Source organism: Brachyhypopomus gauderio, unplaced genomic scaffold (assembly GCF_052324685.1).
Source record: "Brachyhypopomus gauderio isolate BG-103 unplaced genomic scaffold, BGAUD_0.2 sc40, whole genome shotgun sequence".
In the NCBI taxonomy this organism is placed as follows: domain Eukaryota; kingdom Metazoa; phylum Chordata; class Actinopteri; order Gymnotiformes; family Hypopomidae; genus Brachyhypopomus; species Brachyhypopomus gauderio.
In genome coordinates, this window is record NW_027506868.1 from 1,849,390 (window position 1) to 1,873,894 (window position 24,505).

The 24,505-nt window shown below is 38.0% G+C and overlaps 1 protein-coding gene across 5 annotated transcripts in view; it reads left to right on the plus strand.

The window, feature by feature from the left end:
• Positions 1-20,951, plus strand: part of myo1b (myosin IB) — a 151,923-nt gene extending 130,972 nt beyond the window's left edge. For 4 of the 5 annotated variants that reach the window (XM_076985301.1, XM_076985298.1, XM_076985302.1 and 1 more), the window contains 17 exons: positions 172-276; positions 1,296-1,358; positions 1,796-1,996; positions 2,238-2,464; positions 5,647-5,847; positions 6,451-6,544; positions 16,011-16,160; positions 16,303-16,371; positions 16,477-16,563; positions 18,275-18,361; positions 18,893-18,967; positions 19,115-19,249; positions 19,356-19,462; positions 19,568-19,700; positions 19,840-19,997; positions 20,242-20,367; positions 20,453-20,951. In XM_076985301.1, the coding sequence (XP_076841416.1) occupies positions 172-276; positions 1,296-1,358; positions 1,796-1,996; positions 2,238-2,464; positions 5,647-5,847; positions 6,451-6,544; positions 16,011-16,160; positions 16,303-16,371; positions 16,477-16,563; positions 18,275-18,361; positions 18,893-18,967; positions 19,115-19,249; positions 19,356-19,462; positions 19,568-19,700; positions 19,840-19,997; positions 20,242-20,367; positions 20,453-20,582 (2,148 nt within the window). In that variant the 3' untranslated portion in view covers positions 20,583-20,951. The remainder of the gene's footprint in view (positions 1-171; positions 277-1,295; positions 1,359-1,795; positions 1,997-2,237; positions 2,465-5,646; positions 5,848-6,450; positions 6,545-16,010; positions 16,161-16,302; positions 16,372-16,476; positions 16,564-18,274; positions 18,362-18,892; positions 18,968-19,114; positions 19,250-19,355; positions 19,463-19,567; positions 19,701-19,839; positions 19,998-20,241; positions 20,368-20,452) is intronic. The other variant, XM_076985299.1, reaches the window with a different exon arrangement.
• The last annotated feature ends 3,554 nt before the right edge of the window (positions 20,952-24,505 follow it).

Below are 24,505 nucleotides of genomic sequence, written 5' to 3' on the forward strand. Positions count from 1 at the left end.
TAAACATTTTTCAATGTTGTTGAGGTTATTTGCTGTAATTCATTACATAAAATAATCATTAGAAGTACACCAAAGAAGCACCATGTATTTTCTGTATAGTGCTTGGCTGCTGTGTACATTTTAATTATCCCAGTTAATTATTAGCCTAACGGTATGTGCTTAATTCTACAGGACAACAGCTTTGAGCAGTTCATTATCAATTACTGCAATGAGAAACTTCAGCAGATTTTTATTGAGCTCACCTTGTGTGAAGAGCAAGAGGAATACATCCGTGAGGTGAGATGCTAGTCCCTCATTATACAGAAGTCCAGAGAATTGCTTATAATTCTTCATGCAATATAATTTCTTTTTAGTTCTCATAATTGATTATTGCTTGCTTATTTTGCTTATATATTTATAGTGATAGCTAGTATTTCAGAGAGAGGGTGTTCAATATTCCTACTCAGTTGTAAATACTTGACAGCCATATTTCTAAAAGTAGGTTTGCTGTTTGGCAGGACTGTCCTAGTTGTTTAATTTGCGAACGTAACACTCGTGACGGAGTGTTTTTTCAATAGCCCTGAAATAAATGCTCCGGTTTAAAATTAATTCTCCCATCAAAATTAAAAAATATTTTTAACAATTTATTCTGGGTCCGGATGGGATGGCCTTTGGGTCCCTATCCGGACCGAGGTCCGTTGGTTGCGGACCACAGAAATAGAAATTTGCAGAATTTATCAGGAATGAGATTGGGTCCGGACAGGACTGCATTCGGGGCCGGATCTGGACCGCGGTCCGCCTGTTAGTGACCTCTAACCTACACTCTGTGATATATCCTGGCCCAGCTCCAGCCCAGTGCATGGGAAAATAATATTCTGGAAGATGGGGTGGAACACAAGGATCTAAAAATTGTTCCACACTATAGAACCTTTTTCCAATAAATGCTCTCCCACTCGTTCCCACCTAGTCCTTCTGTCAAAAACTAAAATGAACTATAGCAGTTTATTAGGCTCTTTCCATTCTGTATGGACACATACTATGAGCTGTATGTCTTATGAAGCTTGGCAAATTCAGTTCAGTTGACTACCATGTAAATTAAGCAATTTCTTGGCAAGAGCTAATGATCCAACACCTGTGAGGCTACATGGTGTGTCTATTTAGCTGACCAAGTATTGAAAGTTTGGGTTTATACCTTAAACCCTCATATTTGTATATTAATTTGAGTGTATAAAAAAGAAAACTCTCCTGCCCTACCATGAAAAGCTAAAAGAAAGTCAAAAGCAAACTCCTTGAGTCCGTTTTCTGTTATATTATAGGGAATTGAATGGACCAACATTGCGTACTTCAACAATGCCATTATATGTGACCTCATTGAAAATGTGAGTCAGGTTTAATTTCTTTTTTTCATCATTAAATTGTTTTGTATTCCCCGTGATTTAGGTCATTGTAATAACATAGTAGCCTTGTATATATAACCATAAACTGTATCACATGTTCCAATGGTAGAGTGGTCAGACTTGAAGTATTGTGTAAATCGTTCTTTGAAAAAAACGATATTGTGTAAATTGTAGTGTAAATTGTTAATCATTGGAAATTGTAACACATTTACAATGATGTATAACATCTGTCCGTGTCACTTTAATGTCTTAAATGTTTACATTTATATGTTGATGTAATGTTCTTAGAATTTACATATTTATAGTGTTATTTAAGGTTTACTACTGCACCATGAGTCTGAAAGAAAAATTAAATTTAAATCCTCTGTGTTTTGTATATACTGCTGAATTGACGAAGCTGACTTTGACATTTCCCTCAGAATCAGAATGGGATTCTGGCCATGCTGGATGAGGAGTGTCTGCGGCCCGGCACAGTGACAGATGAGACATTCCTGGACAAACTGAACATTGTCTGTGCTGAACACCAGCACTTTGAGAGCAGGCTAAGCAAGAACTCAAAGTTCCTCACTGACCACAGTCTACCTCATAACTGCTTCCGTATACAACACTATGCTGGCAAGGTTGGCCTGAAAGCTAATGTTGTGTTGCTTGCTTACTCAAGACTCGTACCTTAGATAATAAAACTTTTTTTTATTATTTTTTTATTTTTTTGCACAGTAATTTTGAGAAGGCAATAGTATAGGAGAATTGTGTGGTATTTATCACATGCTGTCAACAGCACCCAATAATTAGCTTAAGTAGAGAACAAACATCACAAATGTGTTGAACCTTAAGGTATGTAACTGGAAACTCCCTCTGTAGGTGTTGTATCGGGTGGAGGGCTTTGTGGACAAAAACAATGACCTCCTATACAGAGACCTATCCCAGGCTATGTACAAGGCCAATCACAGACTGATGAAGTTACTGTTCCCTGAGGGTAACCCCGCCAAGGTCAACTTGAAGAGACCTCCCACAGCTGGGTTTCAGTTCAAAGCATCAGTGGGCACACTTATGAGGAATCTTCAGACCAAGAACCCTAATTACATCAGGTGAGAATGCTAAATGATGAGTCAGTTAATGTGAGTCAGAACCAACTTACTAAAAGATCATATTAGCATCTTTGCTAATAGACTAAAATATATTAGCTTCATTCCTAATAGGCTAAAAGATTATGCAGGAGATAATGCAGCATTTACAATATTACATCACTCATTACATGACCGTTATAGGCAAGTCACGTCATGTTTTCATCTCAGGAAGTGCTATTTGCTTGAAAAGATATCATTCACTTCTGGGATGACCGCTGAACACTTGAAGTGAAGTGATTTGATAACACACCAAGTACTCAGTTGGTTAGGTACAAATGATCTTCAAAGAAAAAAATTATTCAAATAGTGAACAGGTATATTTCTATTCATGAACTTCACTGAATGTTTGCTAATTGTTTGAGAATGTTTATCTTTTTGTTATTAAGGAAATCAGCACATATTTTATAAGACAATATTAGCATCATACAGTTGCTTTTCTATGACAAACTCTGAAGTTATGTTTAATTCTAAACTTTTTACAAAGGCCATTTATCAGGAGAGGCATGGTCCAAGTGTTGTTGAAGTGTATTCAGTATGGGATTTCCGGCACACAGACAACTGAAAATCAGTATGGAAGTAGTTATACTAGTTCTAAGATATTTTATTGGTGTGTTGGCCTCCGTTTTAAGAATATCCAATGCTATCAAGAGATTTGACATAGAAGTAGGCAGTCTTGGACTTGACACAGTCAAAACAGGATGTGACAGGATTAACCATAGACTCCCATTAAAACTGGTGGAATATGAACATTATCATAGGACAGAGAAACATATACACAGATGATCAGATTATCACAGCAGGTATGTAATTCATACAGTTTATACTTGGGGGAAAATTTTTGCCATGGACCACGCTCCTCAGTTCATCATCAAAATCCTATTGGATGGCATATCTCACCAAGTTAGGGCAAAGTAATTGAGACTAATTAGAGGCTTGGGGGTTTTGGTCAGAGAATGGCCTTACCATTCTTGGACCCAGGACTGAAACATGAAGTGATAAAAAAACACCAAGCATGTCTAATGGTTAGATACTTGGCTTGCCACAGGTATTTCAGGTTCTTACAGTCCATGAGTACATCAAAGGGATGTTGTTTAGCAACCTAGATCCAATGGCACCACTCTTCATTTGCCAGCGTTATGGCCAACAGTTCCCTGGTCCCCACATCATAGTAGTTAGTTATAGTAGGGATGCACCGAAATGAAAATTCTTAGCCAAAACCGAAAATGAGGAAACCAAGGCCGAAAGCCGAAAACCGAAACACCGAAATACATAAAGCACTTTGAGTTACATGTATGTATGAAAGGTGCTATACAAATAAAGATTATTATTATTATTATTATTATTATTATTATGCCAATTATTAGTAACATTGGATTTATGGCTAACCTCACTAAAATCAAGGCATTGCTATTCAAAGAATAAATCAACTACAAAATTTGATTTGTATATATTTATTTAGCACTGACATTACAGTAATGCATATTATAAAATAAAATTAGTGGTGGGCCGTTAACGGCGATACCGCTGACAACGGCCGACCACTAATTAAATTAAACTCGCTTGCAGACCGTTTTTATCTGAGAGGATAAATATATGTATTTTATACGAGTTAAATTTAGTTATAACTGACTGGCCTGAAAGATAAATATAAATTCTCTCATAAAAACGTGACGTGAGTTGCAACAACATTAAACAGCTCAGGTAAACACACTTCTGAGAAATGTCGTCTGCTCGGCAAAACATAACGGGGCTCAATGTGCTCTATTAGCCTACGAAATCCCTACGACAGAGAACGGCTGATCGTCTAAGGCAACGAGTTCCATAATTTTTGGTGTAATGTCCTTTGCCTCGGCGCCATCACTGGAAAACTTTTTTGCTAGCTTTATCCAAATAAGCGCGTGCAGGTGGCGATTTTTGCTTGCGTCATCACAGCACATTGTTTCGGCCGTGTTGTTTTGGTGATGAAAGTATTTCGGCCGAAAACCGAAAATGCTAATTTAAGCCATTTCGGCCGAAAATTTTCGGTGGCCGAATTTTCGGTGCATCCCTAAGTTATAGTCACTGAAGGCCGCCTTAAGGTAATTGAAAATCAGCAATTTTGTTGAAAGAGTATATAAATAATCTACAAAAGTTAAATCTTATATAAAATTCCAAAAATCTTTGGAATTTCTTTAGCATGCTTTGTTGTGGACAGTTGAGATCCACCTTCCTGTTCTCCGTGGTGATGCCTGTGGAACTGTTAAAACAACCTGACAAATATAAAAATAACCTACAAATATTTCTATTTTAAGAAAGCGAAATGGGAAAGGAAGATTGCGGCAAGCGAGTAGGATGCATTTTACATAGTCTCCAATACTGGTCTCATTCAACCTCAACTCCCTCGTATTCAACCGTACGCTCTATTCTGTTTATCCATCAAAACAAATCTGACCATTTTACATCTTAGTCCAACAATGGCTTCTAAAGCTTCGAAAACAACCAAAAAAACTTTCGCCTAAGCCTGATGCACCGGAACTGCAAGTTAGCCTCATGATGCTAACGACTCTGCTCAAAGAGCACCGCAATACCATATATGCTGATCATAGGCTTGCTCTTTCTGTTTTGGAATCAATTGTGCATCCACAATTGGTTGTCCAGACAGACTGAATTTAACACACACAGAAGCACCCAAAAAAACCTACCTACATCCTTTATCTTTTCTGGGGGTGAGAGCATAACCATCCTCCTCCCTACCTGTCAGGCTGGTCACTCTCTCCTCTCTACCAACCTACCTAAATTGTCAGTGAGCCTCTATGTCTGTTACAGGAGTATACTAGAAATCATAAAAGGGCTATCAGTTATAGGGGCATTAAGTTGTAAGGACATGTACATGGAAAATGTAGTTCAAACTTAATCCAGACAAGTGTTCTATGCTATAACAATGAGTCCTCTGGTTAGAGTCAAGCAAGATGCTTGAAATTATATGTTGCTCTGGATGAGAGTGTCTGCCATATGTATGAAATATAAAATAAAAACTAAATAATGTTTGTAGCTAAATTAAGTAAATAAAAATACTTAAATAAAAATTAAGTAAATTAAATAGTAAAATAGTTCAATTTAAAGCCAAATCATTTTCATGTGTTCTTTTGTCTGTGCTCTTCCAGATGCATCAAGCCCAATGACAAAAAGGCAGCCCGAGTCTTCTCAGAATCACTTGTGTCCCACCAGGTGCGCTACTTGGGGCTGATGGAGAATGTGCGTGTTAGACGGGCAGGATATGCCTTCCGCCAGGCATATGAACCCTGCCTTGAGCGATACAAAATGCTTTGCAAACCGACCTGGCCCCACTGGAAGGACCTTGCCAGGTTAGATCACCATCTATGAGCACTGTTGCTCAAGCTTCTTAGGCAACCTGTCTCTTGACTTAAAAACATAATACAATTTAATTGTCTGCTGTTATTTTAAGTTACACATTTTCATGTGCCATGTCAATGTTTGACATTTTTTCCTTAACATGTTGAGTCTTGTCCTGGAGGCAGACAGTTATCTCAACAGTTATGTCTTTTTTAAGCTGCTTATCTCGGGCAATTGTTTCACAGTCCTTTATCTATGTGCTGTGCTATGTAGAATCCAGTCATGTTGGGACAGAATTTACTTGTCGCTATATCACCACTGGATTACTCATATTTCACTGTGAAAGGACTGGTGCTAAATTTAAAATTGATTGATCAGTTATATTATCTATATTTTGTGTAGGGCAGAGACTGATTTGCATTTTCTTTGCCAAACTATGCAAAGTATTATTTTGTCTGTTGCTGATATTAAGATGTCATTGGAATTTGGTTGTTTCTTGTCTGTTCAAGTTGACTTTATGCTTGCTAGATTAGTCAAAAGCATGAAGTTGTAAGTGTCTCTTGCACTGCTAATTGCATAATAACATGTTGGATTTTGCCCAACACCTTTTTCAGGAAAGGTGTGGAGGTTCTCTTTAAAGACTTGAACATACCTGAAGAAGAGTTCTCCTATGGCCGTTCCAAAATTTTCATCAGGAACCCAAGAACTGTGAGTAGTTAGGAGTTGACAATGTTATAAGATTTTCAGGAAACTTTGCTTAAAGCTTAAAGAAACATTTTCTGTGAGACATGAGACGTGTTCATTTCCAAAATTAAAAAAGAGAAGCTATGGTAAGGCTTGATGAGACAGTCAACAGTGGCGGGGAAAAACTCCCTAGATCATGAGGAAGAAACCTTGAGAGGAACCAAGGTCACCCATCCCCTTCCTGTCGGCAACGGACCGCTCAATAACAACATAAACATCAAGAATCAACTAGTGAAATAAGTAGACAAACGTGCAGAAAGTCCATCATAGTTTCTATAAGTCCTGGTCATAGTTTGCAGGGTGTAGGTATGACCAAAGGGCTTCATGAGGCACCAGCACTGCCAGACTTGAGTGAAAAAAAGTGGTGAACAAAAGAAGCATGCACTTCTTCATTCTGAACTCCATGACATCACGAATAACTATAAAAGCGATAAAAGTATAGCAATTTACCTATGAACGTTACACCTACATAATTTGCATCTCCGGCTGTATAATCAAAGCCTCTGCAGCAAATGATTCCATTGAGAATCTTCTTGCCCTTAGTGACTTCTATTGGGGTAACTCCATCTGAGAACAAAGTTTCATTTAACTACTGCTACCCGATCTGTTACCTATCTACTAGATATGTTTGCCATGCATATGCATATTTTGGCTTGGATGTAAAGGATGACTGCTTCAAGTTTGTTGAACTATTTGTATTGTAAGAATGACTCCAAAAAGTCAACTATTCAATAATTTGATCTAACAAGCCTGATTTGAATGCCAGTCTCACAGTTGAATCATTGCAAACTGTGGTTATGGAACAAGGATCATTCCAATTTGGCTATATGTAGATGCTAAATGTTTGTCAAACAGAATTAATTGGTTTCTCATAAAAGAATATAGAGATTTGAAGTTGAAGATATTCAAGTTCCAAGAGATGTTTGATTTTCAGGTGCAGTTCAAGAATTTTGTCGTGCCTAGCAGTCAATTAAAGTGAACAATGAAATTCTTATTCTGCATTGCTTCCATTAAGGCTAACAAAAGAGTAAGATATATAAATATGGAGGAAAAAAGCAGGAAATAAAGAATTAGAAAATAAAATAGGATTATTATGTACATACAAGTTAGGCTATATTAATTATGTGCAGTAATGTAAAGTGCACATTGAAATGCTTTTGATGTTTTTTGTAAATGTTTTGTGGAAAAAAATCAACAATAAAGTTTCCTGTACATAGGGTTCAAATGCAATGCAGAGTGCCGCAGTAAAAGGCATGTGTATGTGTGTATTGCAATGAATTGATCAGATAGTTCTTGGGTCAGTGATGGTTGTTTACAAGCCTAAAAGCTGTTCCTGAGTCTAGTGATTCTTGGTTTCACACTCCTGTACTGTGTTCAATCAGTGTGTCTCACTGATTGAAAGGGTATGATGAGGCTGGGTTCAGCGAGACAGGTTGTGTGCTATTATGATGACACCAGTCTGGTGAATGTCCAGTGATTGGAAGAGCTTCATCATCCTCACCACCCTCTGGAGCATTACGGTGCAGTGCAGTGCAGGTCCTAGACAGTGAGGATGTTTTCAGTGGTGCCCCTACAGACATTTCTGAGGATTTTAGCTGCCAAACATCTTCACTCTTCTCAAGAAGTACAAGCAGTAGCGGCTTGTCAGTAGGGCGTCCCCATCAAATTATCCAGAGAATAAATTCTACTTAAAAATATAAACTTATGTAAATTACATATTGCAAAAATATTGGGAAATATTACTGGCCATTATTGTTGTTCTTAAAGATCATGAATGATATCATTTGAATTTCTGTGACATTAAATGTATTCCATATAATTCCTTTGTGTGGGGCACTGGACTAATGGGTGTTTGAGTAGGTCCTTAAACTTTTGGCAAGCACGTGATCTAGAGAAGCTCTTTAATTGCTTGCCCTAAAGGTTACTGTGGGCTGCAGCTGCGTCCTGGACGCACCTATTTAATCGGTAGCCTATCGGTCTAAATGTATTTATATAGTGTTATATAGATAACAGTTGTTATCACAAAGCAGTTTTACAAGTGTCTGAGTCCAAGCCCCCAGTGAGCAAGCCAAGGGCAACAGTGGCAAGGAAAAACTCCCAAAGAGCATGAGGAAAAAACCTTGAGAGGAACAAAGACTCGGAGGGGAACCATCCTCATCTGGCCGACCCCATAACAACAATTTGAGAGATACAAAAACAAGAAAAGATGGGAAGGATAAATCTCATCGTTGTGTGTATATACATAATAATAATAATAATAATAATAATTTGTATAAATTATATTTGTATAGCACCTTTCATACATACATGCAACTCAAAGTGCTTTACATAATTAAAACAGAACATTAAAAGGAAGCAAAGATAAGAAGACAAAAAAAATTAAAGATAAAAAGGAAATAAACATAATAAAAAGGAGAGAGAGAGATCATATTACACCTGCACTCCACTGACTGCACTGGTTACCTGTCAGTTTTAGAATAGATTTTAAGGTTCTTGTGATGGTTTTTAAATGTCTTCATGGTCTTGCTCCTCTTTACCTCGGTGAAATGATGATTAGATATGTTCCAGTCAGGTATCCCACGTCTTCAAACAGTGATCTACTGGTGATTCCTAAAAAGCCAATTAAAGATTGGCAAGGGTGCTTTTAGCCACTAGATTTGAAACTCTCTTCCTGAGGAGCTCAGAGGCATTTCATCCCTGCATAGCTTCAAGAAGAGTCTCAAAACCTCCCTGTTTAGATCTGCTTTTAGTTAAAAAACTTAAACTCTTCTAATTATTTTAATCGTTTTCCATATTATTATCTTATTTACTTTACTTTAGTACATTATTTTATTTAGTTAAATTGTTACTGGGGCAGTGTATATATACAACCGTCAGTGCAGATGGACAATAGCCTGTCATTCATCTACTACTTTTTAATGTCATGCGATCTACCCACATTCCTTGGGTGACCGGTTGATCGCGATCGACTTAATGGGCACCCCTGATCTAAACAGTCTAAGACTAAGCCACTAAGGCCTACCCAGCTCTGTAGTCTGTAGGAAGTATTTCATGATCACCAGTGTCAAAAGCGGCACTTAAATCTAGCAGAAAAAGGACTGAGAGCTTGCCTTCATCTTTATTCAATCTCAGGTAATTTACTACATACACGTAACTAGTGCTTTTTCAGTACTGTGGAGAGCTCTGAAACCAGACTGAAAAGTGTAATTTATTTGGTTTAAGATAATCATTCAACTGGATTGACATAACTTTTTCAGCGATTTTGCTAAGAAAGGGAAGGTTAGATATAGGTCGATAATTATTGAGATTATTGAGATAATTATTGGGATCAAGATTTCTGTTCTTTAATAGACCATTGTAGTTTTAAGAATATTAGGGAATTCTCCCAGTTGCAGAGACTGATTAACAATCGTTAGAACTTCATTAACTAATGAGCTCAGAACCTGCTTGAAAAAGCATGTTGGTAAAGGGTCCAGTTCACATGTAGAGGATTTTAGTGTTACCATGTCAACTTCTTGGAAATAGGACATATTACAGTTAGGCTGAGTTCCAGTGGAAAACTTGAGAGAACATTAAGATTGAGCATTTTGGATAGAATCTACCATTAAATAAAATATATATCTTGGTAGCTATCTACTAAGCTAAGCTATCTACTGGAGCTAATCCTAACCAAACTATCATATATTTTTAAATGTATTAATACACCAACAAGCTTATGTTTGTGCCACCCTCAAAACCTTTAGAACCAGCCACCACTGAGTACATATGTCACTGTAACTTCTTTACTATGTGACTAGGTGGGATCCTTGCTGATATGAATATCGATGGCGTTTACCCTCTCCACCTCACCTAATTGTAGTAGTATGGGTTGCATCATCGTCCTTCTTGAATCAACAATTATTTCCTTATTTTTGTTAGTATTCAAGACTGGAAAGATTGTTCCAGCACTATACAACCACACTACAATCATCTCCAATCCAAGGGCTGTGGTGTCTGCAGATGTGATGTTACTGATGTTGGTCTGGGAGAAAGCACAATCATGTGTAGAGCATGAGTCTCAGCACCCAGCCCTGTTGCCACGTCTGATGGAAGTTCAGGATGCAGTTGTAGAGACTTGTCAATCATCAAAGTGTATAGAGCATTTTAGCCAGTTTTGATGGTATGATATTTTTGAATGCTGAGCTATAGTCAACTGTCAAACTTTCTCACATAACTGTCCTTGGTTTCCCAATGCAAGAAGGCTTTCTGAAAGGCAACTCCTTTGCACCTGATCTGATTATAAGCAAAATGGAGAGGGTCTAATGTTTGTTCTTTGGGATGTGGGTTAGAGCAAATATTTTGAAAGCACAACTGGAGTTTAACTGGTCAGTAACCATTTAGACAATGTTTCTAAGTGAGAGGTACAGTGGTGGCATTTCTTCATTTTTCTTTACATTTATGTGAATATTGTGGCTTGTACAAGGAACATGTGGAATATTTATGCTAGGACATTAGCCATCTCAAATGAGCATGTTGTGAGTGCATGCTTGGGGATGTTGGTTGGGCCAGGCAGTTTTAGATAAATCATTAGAACACTTCACCTGATGGTTCTGCGAATGATGCACTCTGTGTTCCCCATTGCCAAAGCACTCCTTTAAGGCTCAATGTTGAGAGCTTCAAAATGGTAATAGCAATTCAGTTCATTTTGGAGTATGGATTCCCTGATGTGTTGCAGTCCTCAGCATATGCATTGAGTGTCAACAGTGTTATCATCAGGGCTGGACTGGTAATCTGGCATACCGGGCATTTGCCCGGTGGGCCGACAGTCCTCAGGGGCCAATTCCTTCCCTTTTTTCTAAGAGATCGGCCCACAATTTAGAGTAAGTAAAAAAAAAAGTAAAATTCATTTATATAGCACTTCTCACAGGCACAAGCCACAAAGTGCTTTACAACGGAAAATAAAATAACAAAAAATAAAAACACAAAAACATACACTATAAAACAGAAATAAAATACAGTGCACAAGGTCAACGGCTGCAACCTCCACCACTAACTAAACGCCTGCGTAAAAAGGAAAGTCTAGCTGTTTTTTAAAAGTATCCACAGAGTCAGCTGATCTTAAATGTCTTAAATCTTAAATAAAATGATCTCAGGTTGTTCTCAGGTTGTAGAGGGGGCGGCCCATTGGCCCATCTTCAATATAGACAGTGGACTGAACCAATCAGGATATAGGACGAAAGTGGTCCCACCCTTTCTCTGTGTGGTCCGCTGTAACTCCCGCTACATTCAGTGTTGAGTGCAGTGTTGCCAACTTGGCGAATTTGTCGTTATATTTAGCAACTTTTCAGACCCTCTAGAGACTTTTTGTGGTAAAAAGCGACTAGCGACAAATCTTTTTGTGGTGTTATCGGAGACTTTTTGAGACTCTGAACACGCACGCTCTTCAGTTGCTGTCCTCTGGGGCGGGTGCTGCCGTGAGCCCCACCCCACAACACTCTCACACTCACAGTGCAGTCTCACACTCAGAGCAGACCCTCACCGCTCCACATCCACACTGCAAATGAACTGCGCATGCCCAAAGCTGCCGCTGATACCCCGCCCCTTATTTACAGAGCGGGATGTAAATATAAATGCTTTAAATAAATATAAATGTCTTCAGTGAGACACAAAAAAATCACTGCATTTAACTCACACAGTCTCATTCATTTCTGCTAACTGCTACTCTTAAACTAACATTTAACAACACAGCGAAAAAACTATGTAATTTACGTAAAAATAATTTTTACAAAGCATTAGTCATGTAGTTTTTTTGAGAAGTAACTGCCTATTTCAAAGGCAACAGATGTTGTTAATTTGTAGTTCTAACATATTTAGGGTGTTTTTTACTCACTTTTTCTCTCCCAACATTACTCATTTACAGCTTCAAAAACATGTATTATGCAAATTAGGTGATGTCATTTAGCGACTCCTAGCGACTTTTAGGACAACCGATAGCGACTTTCCTTACTGAGGAGTAGGCAACAATGGTTGAGCGTGTTGTTAAAGGAGAGGCAGCATGGAGCAACAGAAGCGGCAGAAAGGGGGTGCGGAGAAGTTACGCGCGAAGAAATTGAAGAGTCTCAATGTAGATGCTACAAAATGTGTAAAAATCACAGATATGTTCGCTGCTGTAGACTCCGCGTCCTCTGTAGGTGAAGACAGCAGCAGCAGACAGGGAGAACAGCAGCTAGAGATGCAGGCTTGTGAAAGAGAAACCGAGGGACAGACTGAGTGGGAAAGTGTAGTACGTAAGCAGGTAGTAACGTTGGGATAACACAGGGACTTTATTACATGAGAATGATGAGCAATGGCCATTTATTAGTATCAATATTAATTGGTAATTGCATACTTCCCAAAATCTTGCAGCCAATGCGCCCTTATTCTGATAAAATAGCAAATGGTCAAGACTGAGAAGTGTTGGATGAGCAGCAAGTGTCCATTTTAGGCTATCATAGCATTTTAGATATTTTAGATAGGCTGCATAATAGTTTGAATTTGTAGCCTCTATGCCAGGGGTCTCCAACACATCACTCGCGAGCTACCAGTAGCTCGCCACCCCTTTCCGAGTAGCTCGCCAAAGGTCCAATGAATTACATATAAATTTGTAAACCTAATTGGTCCCATCGAGAAATCTACTTAAATTTATGTCCAATCAAAATTCACAGTTGTCCCTCCCCTTCTAACACTAAATGATTATTCGCCAATTATACAACAGTTAGTTCACAATCCGACTGGTTGAGAAGTGTTCTAACCCTGCAGATATGTGTGATAACAGCACGGTATTCTCATTCTCTGTATCACTCCGCGGACGCATTGTCAAGTAACGGCATGTACATATATTCACGATAACACACTCCCTCTCATGTTCTATTGCTCAATTAGCTGTCAATCAAAAAGTTAGGCTGCCGTCAATATTGAATAAACCAGGGGTCACCCACGTCATGAGTTGCCCGCGGGCTTGTTTTAAAAATAGCTCACTATAGCGCCATGCACCAAAGCGCTGCATCGTTTATGTTTTTGCTACTATTATAGATTGTCCGTGGTTGCTAGCGGTCTTCCCGCTTTGCAATTGACACTCGCACACGCAACTTTCGTTCGCCACCCACCCGCTCAACAACTTTCGTTCGACGCCACCCCTCCCCCCCGGTAGCCCTCTGCAATAACTGGTATCCAAGAAGTAGCTCCCAGTTCCAAAAAGGTTGGAGACCCCTGCTCTATGCTGTGGTTCAACATGTTTTAAAAAGCACTCAAACAAGTAAAATTACAGATTTTAAAACCTAGTAAATGATCAATAAAAGCTTTGCAATTTAAGCATGACTACAGTAAGTGTAAAAAAATATAAAAGTAATATTAGCAAAAGATATGCCCACACCGAATACGAGTAAAACAGTGTCAAATGCTTTTAAGACATATTTGCTTTGCATGAATTCATAAAGCAGCTGTTTGTAGCCAGATACAAATACATGTTATAGCTGTTTAAAGGAGGGAGCACCTTTAACCTGAAGAATTGGAATTGAGCTGTTATATCGGAGAAATTCATAAAATACAAATTAGAGATGATTTCAATAAAATCATAAAAGTGATTGTGATATAATAATGCTAAGATTGAATCCAATGACTTTAACGAGTAATTTTTTAATTATTTTTTTTCCACGTCGTACCACAAATACATAAATTACAAGTTGGTTGTACTCCGCTAATTATGAGGGGCCGGTCTAAACCAAAAATGCCAGGGCCGATTTTTTGTCCCAGTCCAGCCCTGGTTATCATATAGTATAGCACTTCAGATTTAGGTTGTATTATCTCTTGGCTTCCTTGGTGGCTTTACATAGGTCTTACCTGTAGATGGAGAGCAGTTTTGCAAGCGTCCTTGACGTTCATATACACTTGATCGAAAATGTTTTTCTCTATGAAATGTTTTTCTCTTCCGAAATTTCGGAAGGACCGTACTTAAATGATTAAAGTCACCAGCAAACAATGAACACAGTATCCAGGTGTGTGGTTTCTTATTTGCTGATAACGTAATGCTGAAGCGTAAGTGTGGTCTTGGAGTTATTTTAATGTAGTAAAATGTAAACTGCAAGTGAATTGTCTCAGTAAATAGAGGCCACTGCTCTTCAGCAGTAACAGTTCTGCATGAGACTAGCAGTATTTAACTACTTAGTGTACATGAAAGCATCACCATGGTACACTAGGTCACACTAATTTTGTGTTCCCCTCAGAGCAGCATCTTGCCTGAATCTTTATAACCACCTAAAAGCTTCCAGTGTCTTTGGGACTTTTCTTCTGAAAAACTCAATGCTGACAAAAAAAAAAAAATTAATCCAAGTTCTGCAGGAGCTTGAGCCCATAAGCCCTCCAGAACAGAACTGTAAGGACAGGGTGGTAGGTGTGCTGCTATTTAGTGATAAAGAGAAGGAACAGCCACATGATGAGGGCAGTGAGAGTAAATCTTCTACAAAGGTAACAAATGAATGAGGACATGCAACCAAATCATTACAGAACCTCAAAAAGGATCCAACATATTACATACACCTCCAGAGAGGATATTCTCCAAGGCAGGTTTTATTGTTATCAAGAGGAGGAGGGCGCTTCTCCTGGGAAACTTGATTAAGTTAGTTTTCTTGCACAAAATTTAAAAAGAATTAAGCAGACACAGGCACAATGTCTTTTTAATAGGTAACATATGCTAAAATGTTTTCAAAACCTGGCTCTAAAGCTGGCTCTAATTTGTTTACCTTAAAGTTGAGATTACACACTACTTAAAGCTTAGAAATTGTTGTGCATGTTCTGAAGACATACTGGATTTTATTTTTTTTAGAAAAAAAAATCAAGAGAGCAGTGGACACAGTTGATTTTAACCAGTTGAATTTGATTCACCCATGTAAAATTCTTTAGCCAGTGTTCTCTGCAGTTGTTTTTAATTGCTCCTTCTTTGTTTGCTTTATCCCATTCTATTCTATCTATTTATTATGTTGTAATTTTTTATATTTTATTTAAATTTTTGTTGTTGCTCTTCATGGCATTATAATGTTCTGTTTTATGTTGATGTAAAAGTATCGTTTAATGAAAATTTGTTTTATATAACCTTTTGTTTACAGGAATTCAACTTTGCTTCAAAAGTTAATATTTTTGTTATTTTAAACCAATATTTTCTGATAAGTTTTCATATGCCACTTTTTACAGTGTGAAAATGTACATGTTGTTACATTTCAACATAAGATCAAAAGTCAAAACCACTTCTGGGGGAAAAAATACTTCTGGTTTATCATGTGCCATATTTTATCATGATGATTTGTCCCTTTTGCTCTAGATAATACCTATTGTCTTCTTGTTTAGTTTTTGACAGTTATTAAATGATGTTTTTTGTTTGTGTTGACATCTGTCATTCATCTCCATTTTTTTCTTTCAGCTCTTTTTTCTGGAGGAAAGAAGAAGGCAGTGCCTGGAAGACTTGGCCACACTCATTCAGAAGATCTACCGTGGCTGGAAATGCAGAACACATTTCTTGCTGTTGAAGAAAAGCCAAGTGGTGGTGGCTGCTTGGTACCGCAGATATGCTGTAAGTTAGAACTTTTAATAGAATTTCACATGTATTTCAAATATTTATTTTCTTGTCATATGTTGTCATGTGTGTCTTTTCTGCATGCATTGATGCATTTTTAAAGCATTTTAAAATTTTTCAATGTTTATCTTTTTTACAGCAACAACAAAAGTACAAAAAGATCAAAAACTCTACTATAGTTGTTCAGTCTTTCATCAGAGGATGGAAGGTAGGAGTAATGCTTAGAAGGATTATTGAAGCAGTTAATAGTTTGAGAATCATGTCTTTTATGTTTGGTGTTACAACTCTGTCCCTCATTACATCTCTATTTAAGGCTCGCAAGATCCTGCGTGAGCTGAAATACCAGAAGAGATGCAAACAGGCTGCGAGCACTATTGCAGCCTACTGGCATGGAATGCTGGTAGTGGCTCTCATTTCCTCCCATTAAAAAAAATTATGAATGATCTCAAAATGAAGTGAACCGTGGGTGATGCTTCAGATCAGACTGTGAACATCTTCAAACTTCAGACTATTGACAGGACTTCACAGAGCTGCTTTAAAAAGCAACACCTCTAACCTCATGCTTTGCTACTTGTCTCAGGGCTGCTCTTCTCAGTTTTCACTCCTCTCACTCTTATCACTCCCTGTCTTTCTCCACTAATGTTTGTCCTCTCGAGTCTGCTGCTGCCCAATACTCCTCAGTAGACCTCTGCATGGAACTGCAGTGTCTAAATGAATGAATGAATAGTGCCTTTAAATAGTACCTTTCAAGATATCCAATTAAACCGTGGGCAATACGGTGACTTGGTGGTTAGTGCGTTTGCCTCTTGGCACTGGGGTCTTGGGTTCAAGTGCCTATCTGAGTGCAGTTTCCATGTTCTCCCCATGTCCGGGGTCTCCGGTTTCCTCCCACAGTCCAAAAACATGGAGGTTAGGTAAAATGGGATTCCCTGACAAATTCTCTCTGAGTGTGTAACTGGGTCTCTGTTCGATAAAAAGCAGTTATCTGAGTGCCTGTGCATGAATGTGTGTGTGCTTGTATGCACAGTAGTAGATCGTGCTCTGTCACTAAGGTCTATCCTCTCTCCCCCCTTCCTGCACCCCATTCAGTGCTGTGACTTTCGTTAGAGACTACGCTATGGCTGCTGCTTCTCGCCGGTGTGTGATTGGTCGCGTAAGACTGTGTTAAAATTGTAAAGCAACCTTAGGTATCTTGAAAGGCGCTATATAAATATCATTTTCTTTCTCTTATAGGTTTTATCTGTTTCTCTAACTTCTGTTCTTAATGCTTCTTTACTTTCCCTCTGAAATCCCTTAAACTAACTAACTAAACTAGCTAAGGCTTGGATTGAACTGCAGCATTTAAAGCATGACGCTCAGAATAAACACGTTGTTTCCACCATATGGGCAGGCTGGCAAGAAACAAAGTATTCTGATGGATTAGAGCTCAAGTCATCATGGATTAGTTTTCTCATACAGTTGCTCTGCAGTACTGAGCAAGGGCATCGATTTGTTCTCAACATTGGTGTGGATGTATCACTTACATCCATGCTAATTCTACACCCTTGAATAAATTAATGGTGGGGACAATTCAATAATCCCTGGATATTTGTTGGGACGAGTCACTTCTGTTCATGGTAATTCTGCGTCCTTGCTGCTGGGGGTCTCTCTGCTTAGGCAAATTGCCTGTTGCCAAATTGCCTGCAAATTGCACCTATTCCAAGACCAAACTGTCAGTTGTAATAGGATGTTGATGATTTTAGCCTGTAACAATCATACCATTCTGTTCACATTGTCCTAATGTATTTAAGATCTGCACCTTAAACCTCTTCTAAAGAATAATTTGCATTTATTTATTTGATTTTAAAAAGCTGTATGCTTAAAAGATTAGAATCAAAAGATAAGATTGATTTAAATACATTCAATTGTATGAAACCAAATGGACCAAGGACAAAAACACACACTTTGGTCTGTCACATTCTGATAATTATTGTAATGGTGAACTACTGGGGTTTTGTGTGCTCATCTGTTTCCTCCTGCTTTGGGCTGATCATGTACTTCCTCTTTAAACTTCTCTACTTTATAACCGCTCCACATTTGCATTCTTTGCCTTCTCCTTCTCTACGTCGCAGGCACGCAGAGAGCTCAAACGACTGAAGGAGGAGGACAGGCGTAAGCACGCTGTCGCTGTCATTTGGGCCTACTGGTTGGGACTCAAGGTGTTTGCTTTTATAATAACGTTAACCTTGCCTGAATGCACCTTGGTGTGAAATCCTATTCTGTATGCTCCAAAAGGTACTTCATAAAAATGCTATATATAGTTTACATTTAGTTTAAGTTACATTACAGTCCTCCTTTTTCTGAACTGAAGCACATTATTGCTTGGAAGGAAGGTTGAACTATGTGCCATCTAGCATATTTATTTTCCAGTTTTGTTTGATGAAGGTAAAATATACTGATGCTACACAGACTTGTTCTGTCTTTCAAATGTCTGTCTACTGTGTTTGTTTGTCCCACCTGCCAAATGTGTGCACACTATGCCAACTAACCCTCTACATTCTCTTTTTTAGGATTGAACTCAGTTGCCTCTGAGAAACAATAATTGCTGTTTGTCTTGTGATGTTTGTATTGTGTTGTTTTTGTGACCTACATTTTACTTTGATAGTTCTCTTGCAATGAAGAAGCTGCTGGATGCTTTACTGAGTGCATACTGTCCCAGCTACTAGTTTCTGACTCCTCTTCCTTTTTAGGTCCGTAGGGAATATAGAAAGTTCTTCAGAGCAAATGCTGGCAAGAAGATCTACGACTTTACCATCCAGAAAATTGTAAGTCACTTGATTCTGGATTGTTACTGAATGAAAGATGCTTAATTGCTATATAATTATTTGGTGGGGGGGTCCTTAATTTTTTTATACTGCCTTATCCTCAAGATATGCACATTAATTTCTTATTCTGCACGTATTTTTATGTAGATACAGAAGTATTTCTGTGACTTGAAGAACACAATACCGTCCATGTCACCTATTGATAAGAGCTGGCCAGCAAGGCCTTTCCAGTTCCTTGAGGGTACACATCAGCACCTGAGGAGGATCTTCCATCTATGGAGGGTCAGTTATTACAGTTAATTACTGGTTTTCTTTTTTCACATTATCTATAACCATTTATAAAACATCTAACCATCCATAAATGGTTTCCACTTCTTCCTAAATTCAGGGCAAACAATACAGAAGTCACTTCACAGAAGAGAAGAAAGCTATCTATGAAGAAAAACTGGAAGCAAGCAAAATCTTCAAAGATAAGAAGGCTCTGTACCCCGGCAGGTATGGACAAGCATCTAACCTGTCTAAACTGCACGTAAGCATTAAATATGCTATCCTTGACATATTTAATCAAATGTACTATGCAGTGAATCTCCTTTGTTCTAGTGTGGGCCAGCCTTTCAAAGGTGATTATCTTGAGATTGACAAAAATCCTAAATACCAGAAGCTGAACATTGTGTTAGATGAGAAGTTGCTCCTAGCAGATGTGGTTAATAAAGTCAACAGGGCCAATGGCAAGGTGAGGGTCACATACAACTGGGATGTCTCTTATAAAAATGATTATTATATACATGGAACCATCTTAATAAAACAGCTCAGTAAATTAGTTCTTCAAACACAACCACTGTACAACCACATGCTGCTGTCTTCATTTTTAGGGGGCTTCTAGGATCTTTCTCCTCACCAAGAAAAACTTTGTTCTAGCTGATCAAAAGTCAGGCCAGGTAAAGGCCAGCATACCCCTGCCTGATCTTAGCAGTGTCTCTGTCAGCACTCACAATGATGGCTTCTTTGCTCTCAAGCTCAAACAGGCAAGCTCCTGACTAAATATTTTCACCAAACTGTAATATAATAGTTGTTTTAGTTTAGTGAACCAAAGTAAACAATGAACATATGTACATTACCTACAAAGATACGTTAAAGTCTTTTTAGTTTTGCAGTGTTCAATATTTAAATTGGTTCACTAAAGAGTGTATTGCATACCATTTCTGACACAAGAATGTATGTGTATGAAGTCATTATGTTGCCATTGGTATGTTAACTCATTCTCTGCAGGGCACTGCATCAGCAGCCAAAGGTGACTTCTTGCTGAGCAGTGATCGATTAATAGAGATAATCACAAAGCTTCACAGAACTGGAGCTGCTTCAGGTGACAGGGAACCAATCACTATTGACATCTCAGACGAGTATGTATCATTCATTTTTAAATGTTCATATTGGCCAGAATTGTAATGCTATAGTGATTGTTGATTCTACTTTTCTTGATTACAGATTCATTGTACAATTCAAGCAGGACAAAGTGTGTGTAAAATTTATCCAGGGGGGATCCAAAAATGGCAACAGTGTCACTTGCAAGCGTAAAAACAACAGGCTACTGGAGGTGTCTGTACCATCACCATAGTGTCATAGTACGTCCTCATTGGAGTACAATTTTTGATACTCTTGTTAATCAAATCTAATTTTCAGCCCAAAACACTGTGCAATAATGTTATTGTTATTCTCATGTCTAAAGGTTTTTTTGTCAGCATTATTTTTCCAAATGCTTGCATGAAGAACTGATGGTATGTCTTAACTTATACTTCTTATCTTTCCACCATTTTGTAATTCTCCTACACTATAGTGTTTTGATATTAGCATTCCGGTTTAAATCTTGCATAAATAAAGTGCCATTTCCACAGTTTGTCAGGGAATATGAAGTACATCTAATAAAAAAAAAAAATACCATTTTTAATTTATGTAAATTTCCATAATGCTATGGTGAAGACATAAATGAGACTTACAGGTACAGTACACAACAAGTTAGTTTCACTGTAAGTTTCTTAGGTGTTTTGGGGTGGGGGTTATAGTTATTCAGAGCTTTGCATGCTTAAGGCGTTGAAAGAAAAAGAACACACCTGTTCTGTGAGGATGACTGTCAGTTATTCCAGTTTACTGGGACTATTTGTACACAGAGGTCCCCCATCCACAAAATGAGACATAATTGTACTGTTTTCTCATATAAATTACTCATCTATAACCACAAAATTAATGGGCTTTAGGTGTAAAGGCATAAGCTTGTACTTAATTACCTCTATAGAGGCCACAGACATCTCTATATATGCTGTATGCTGTTTATTTGTGGGCTTTTCCAGTGGTTTGAATGCTCAGTACTAAAAATGTAAATTTGCTATACATTTCAAATGCAAATTGTCATATACTCTCTTCCATATGACCAAACACTACATGAATTAAATATTTTGCATAACCTTTACAAATATTTTGATTTTATCTTTATGCTTTAGTAGAGATTGTGTAATGCTGAATTTATTTAAAACAAAATTTTGGAAGACACTTTGAAGATACAACCTCTGGGACAACATTTTAACAGATAACTTTGCAGGTGTACTGCAATTTTCAAACTTTGAAAGTGTTTTTTGTAATTTAGCAATAAAGAAGTAACTGAATTTAGATCAACTGATTTATTGCTCTCTCCTATAAAGAGAAACAAACACAAAAAAACACAGAATTCTTTATCATTTTTGCTCCTGGACTTTTTTGAGCTTCCCTCTGCATCCATTTTCATCAGCTTATTCGGGTCCAGGTCGTGGGGGCCTCAGCAAAGAGGCCCAGGTTTCCCTCTCCCCAGCCACGTCTTCTAGCTCTTCTGGGGGGATACCGAGGCTTTTCCCAGGACAGCCGAGAGATATAATCTCTCCAGCATGTCCTGGGTCTTCCCCAGGATCTCCTCCCAGTTGGACATGCTCGGAGTGCCTCCCTAGGGTAGCACCCAGGTGGCAACCGGACCAGATGCCCAAATCACCTCAACTGGCTCCTCTCTACGTGGAGGAGCAGTGACTCTACTCCAAGCCTCTCCCGGATGACTGTGCTCCGTACCTTATCTCTAAGGCAGAGCCCAGATACCCTGCGGGAAAAACTCATTTCAGCCGCTTGTATTAGTGATCTCATTCTCATTCCCAGAGCTTGTGACCATAGGTAAGAGTCAGAACATAAACTGACCAGTAAATCGAGAGCTTTGACTTTTGTCTCAGCTCTCTCCTCACCACAATGGTCCAGTACAGTGTCCGCACTGTAGCCGTAGTACCGGTACACTGTATTAAAAAAAAAAAAAAAAAAAAAAAAAAAAGTTCAGCAAACGAAAAAAAAATTGTCAACTTATTACAAGTGATTTTTTGAGTAAATTGAACTTTTCACTCAAAAGTCTGCCCAACTCAAAATATAAAGTTATATTATGAGTTCACTTAACTTAAAATATTTTGTCCATAGAATTAATTACAGGACAAAGCAGTGTTAGTTGGGAGAACAAAAGCTATCACAACTTATAAAAATGAGTCCAGTCAACTTAATATTTTAAGACAAAGACAATATAGTATTTTTATAGCAATAAAGAACACAATCCAACAAGATGAACATTAATAAAACATTTTTTTTTAGTATTACAAAATTTCACATTTCATTACAACATTAAAATGTACATAAAAGCAGCATCTATTAACATTTACGGCATTTAGCAGACGCTCTTTTCCAAAGCAACTTACAAAGTGCTTTGCATCTGATCACAGAATTCATCCTAGGTAATAGTACAGATAGGCCAGAATTCAAGATACCATTGAGTCAGACTACTACTAAACTACAGGAGTCAATGTCATTACCTAGTGTTTTGCAAGTTAGACATTTGCCAAGAAGCACAAATAACCATAGACAGACATACAATATTAAAAATATCAATGATGAGAGAACTGCTTAAATATTTACATATTACAGTGTCACGGAAACGTTCATATCGAAACACACAGCAGGACACTAAAGCCTAAAGTGAAGAACATTCACTCAGAATTCATTATATGTGTTAATTTAAGCGGCGCGGGGCAGGAGGCCTCCTTTCCACTGCCGGTGGTTGCTAGCTAGCCTGCTAGCTAAAGTCACAAATGTGAGGACCCGTCAGACCATCTACGGTTTATTTTTCCATTTGCTTTGTTGCTACATCAGAATTAGGACGTTTACATCTCGAAATGATTGTTTGACAATAATGTCCTTTACTTATACACTACCAGGCTAATGTAAGAACGTCTGCATACATTTAGAACTATGCTAACACTGCTACACCTTAACTGCATTAGCCTTTAGTGGAAACGAGACCATTAACACTCATTAAAACTTTGTTGAAAGTGACTTATTTGAAAATAATTTTCTATACCTGTTTATACAAGACAGCTGGGCATATAGTCATATATAAGTGTTATTTGGCTTATTATATTGAAACATTTGATTTTAACCTCAAGAATTACTTTGACCCTTTAAGTATACAATCTTGAGAAATGTGAAAATAAAGTAAATTTATCTGCAACATGACTTACTGAAAATGTACTCCATACGTGCGCATGCGTTCATTAAACAAGTTAGTACAGTGGACAAGAAACGTGAAATAGTAAGTTACATCAACAAAGTAAAATAAGTTAGGAATACGTTGGAGCTGAATTTGTTGAAATTACTTAAGATATGTGAACCTCACCAACTTTTTTTTTTAGTTCAAATTACATTCTTACTTTAGTTTCGAGAACTAAACAAAAGTTGGATTTTTTACAGTGTACCGATCCGCCTGTCAATCTCTCGTTCCGTCCTTCCCTCACTCGTGAACAAGAGCCTGGGATACTTGAACTCCTCCACTTGAGGGAAGGACTCACTCCCGACACAGAGAGGGCACTCCACCCTTGTCCGACTGAGTACCATGGTCTCAGTTTTAGAGGTGCTAATTCTTATCCCGGCCTCTCGCCCATGGCTGCAAACTCCGGTGAGAGCTGTAGATCCTGCCTGATGATGCCAACAGGACCACATCATCCCCAAAAAGGAGACACAGATCCTGAGGCCACCAAATGTTTAAAACTGAGAAAAAGCTCGAACCTCATAATAGCATGTATTGCCACATAAGCACTGGGAGCACTGCACATTCAATTCCAAATGAAAACATGAACAAAATGCAGATTTTTAAACTGAAAATGAAAAAAAAGATAATAGGCTGTTCAAAAACAATAGCAGTGTGTATTTTCATTTACATACTCAAATGTTTGTATTTGTATACAGTTGTGATCAAATTTATTCAACCCCCAATGCTGCGAAGGGTTTTATGGAATTCAGTGCACATTTGTAATTGTGTTCATAATGAAATCTTACAAGGACTTGTTAAAGAACTAAATGCAACTAAGATGGCATCAATTTTTTTTGTCATAAAGTATTAAATGGCCTTTTTGTGATTTCTTCATTGACACAATTATTCAACCCCTTTACGACTACCACTCCTAAGAACAGAGGTTCATTCCAGTGTTTTCC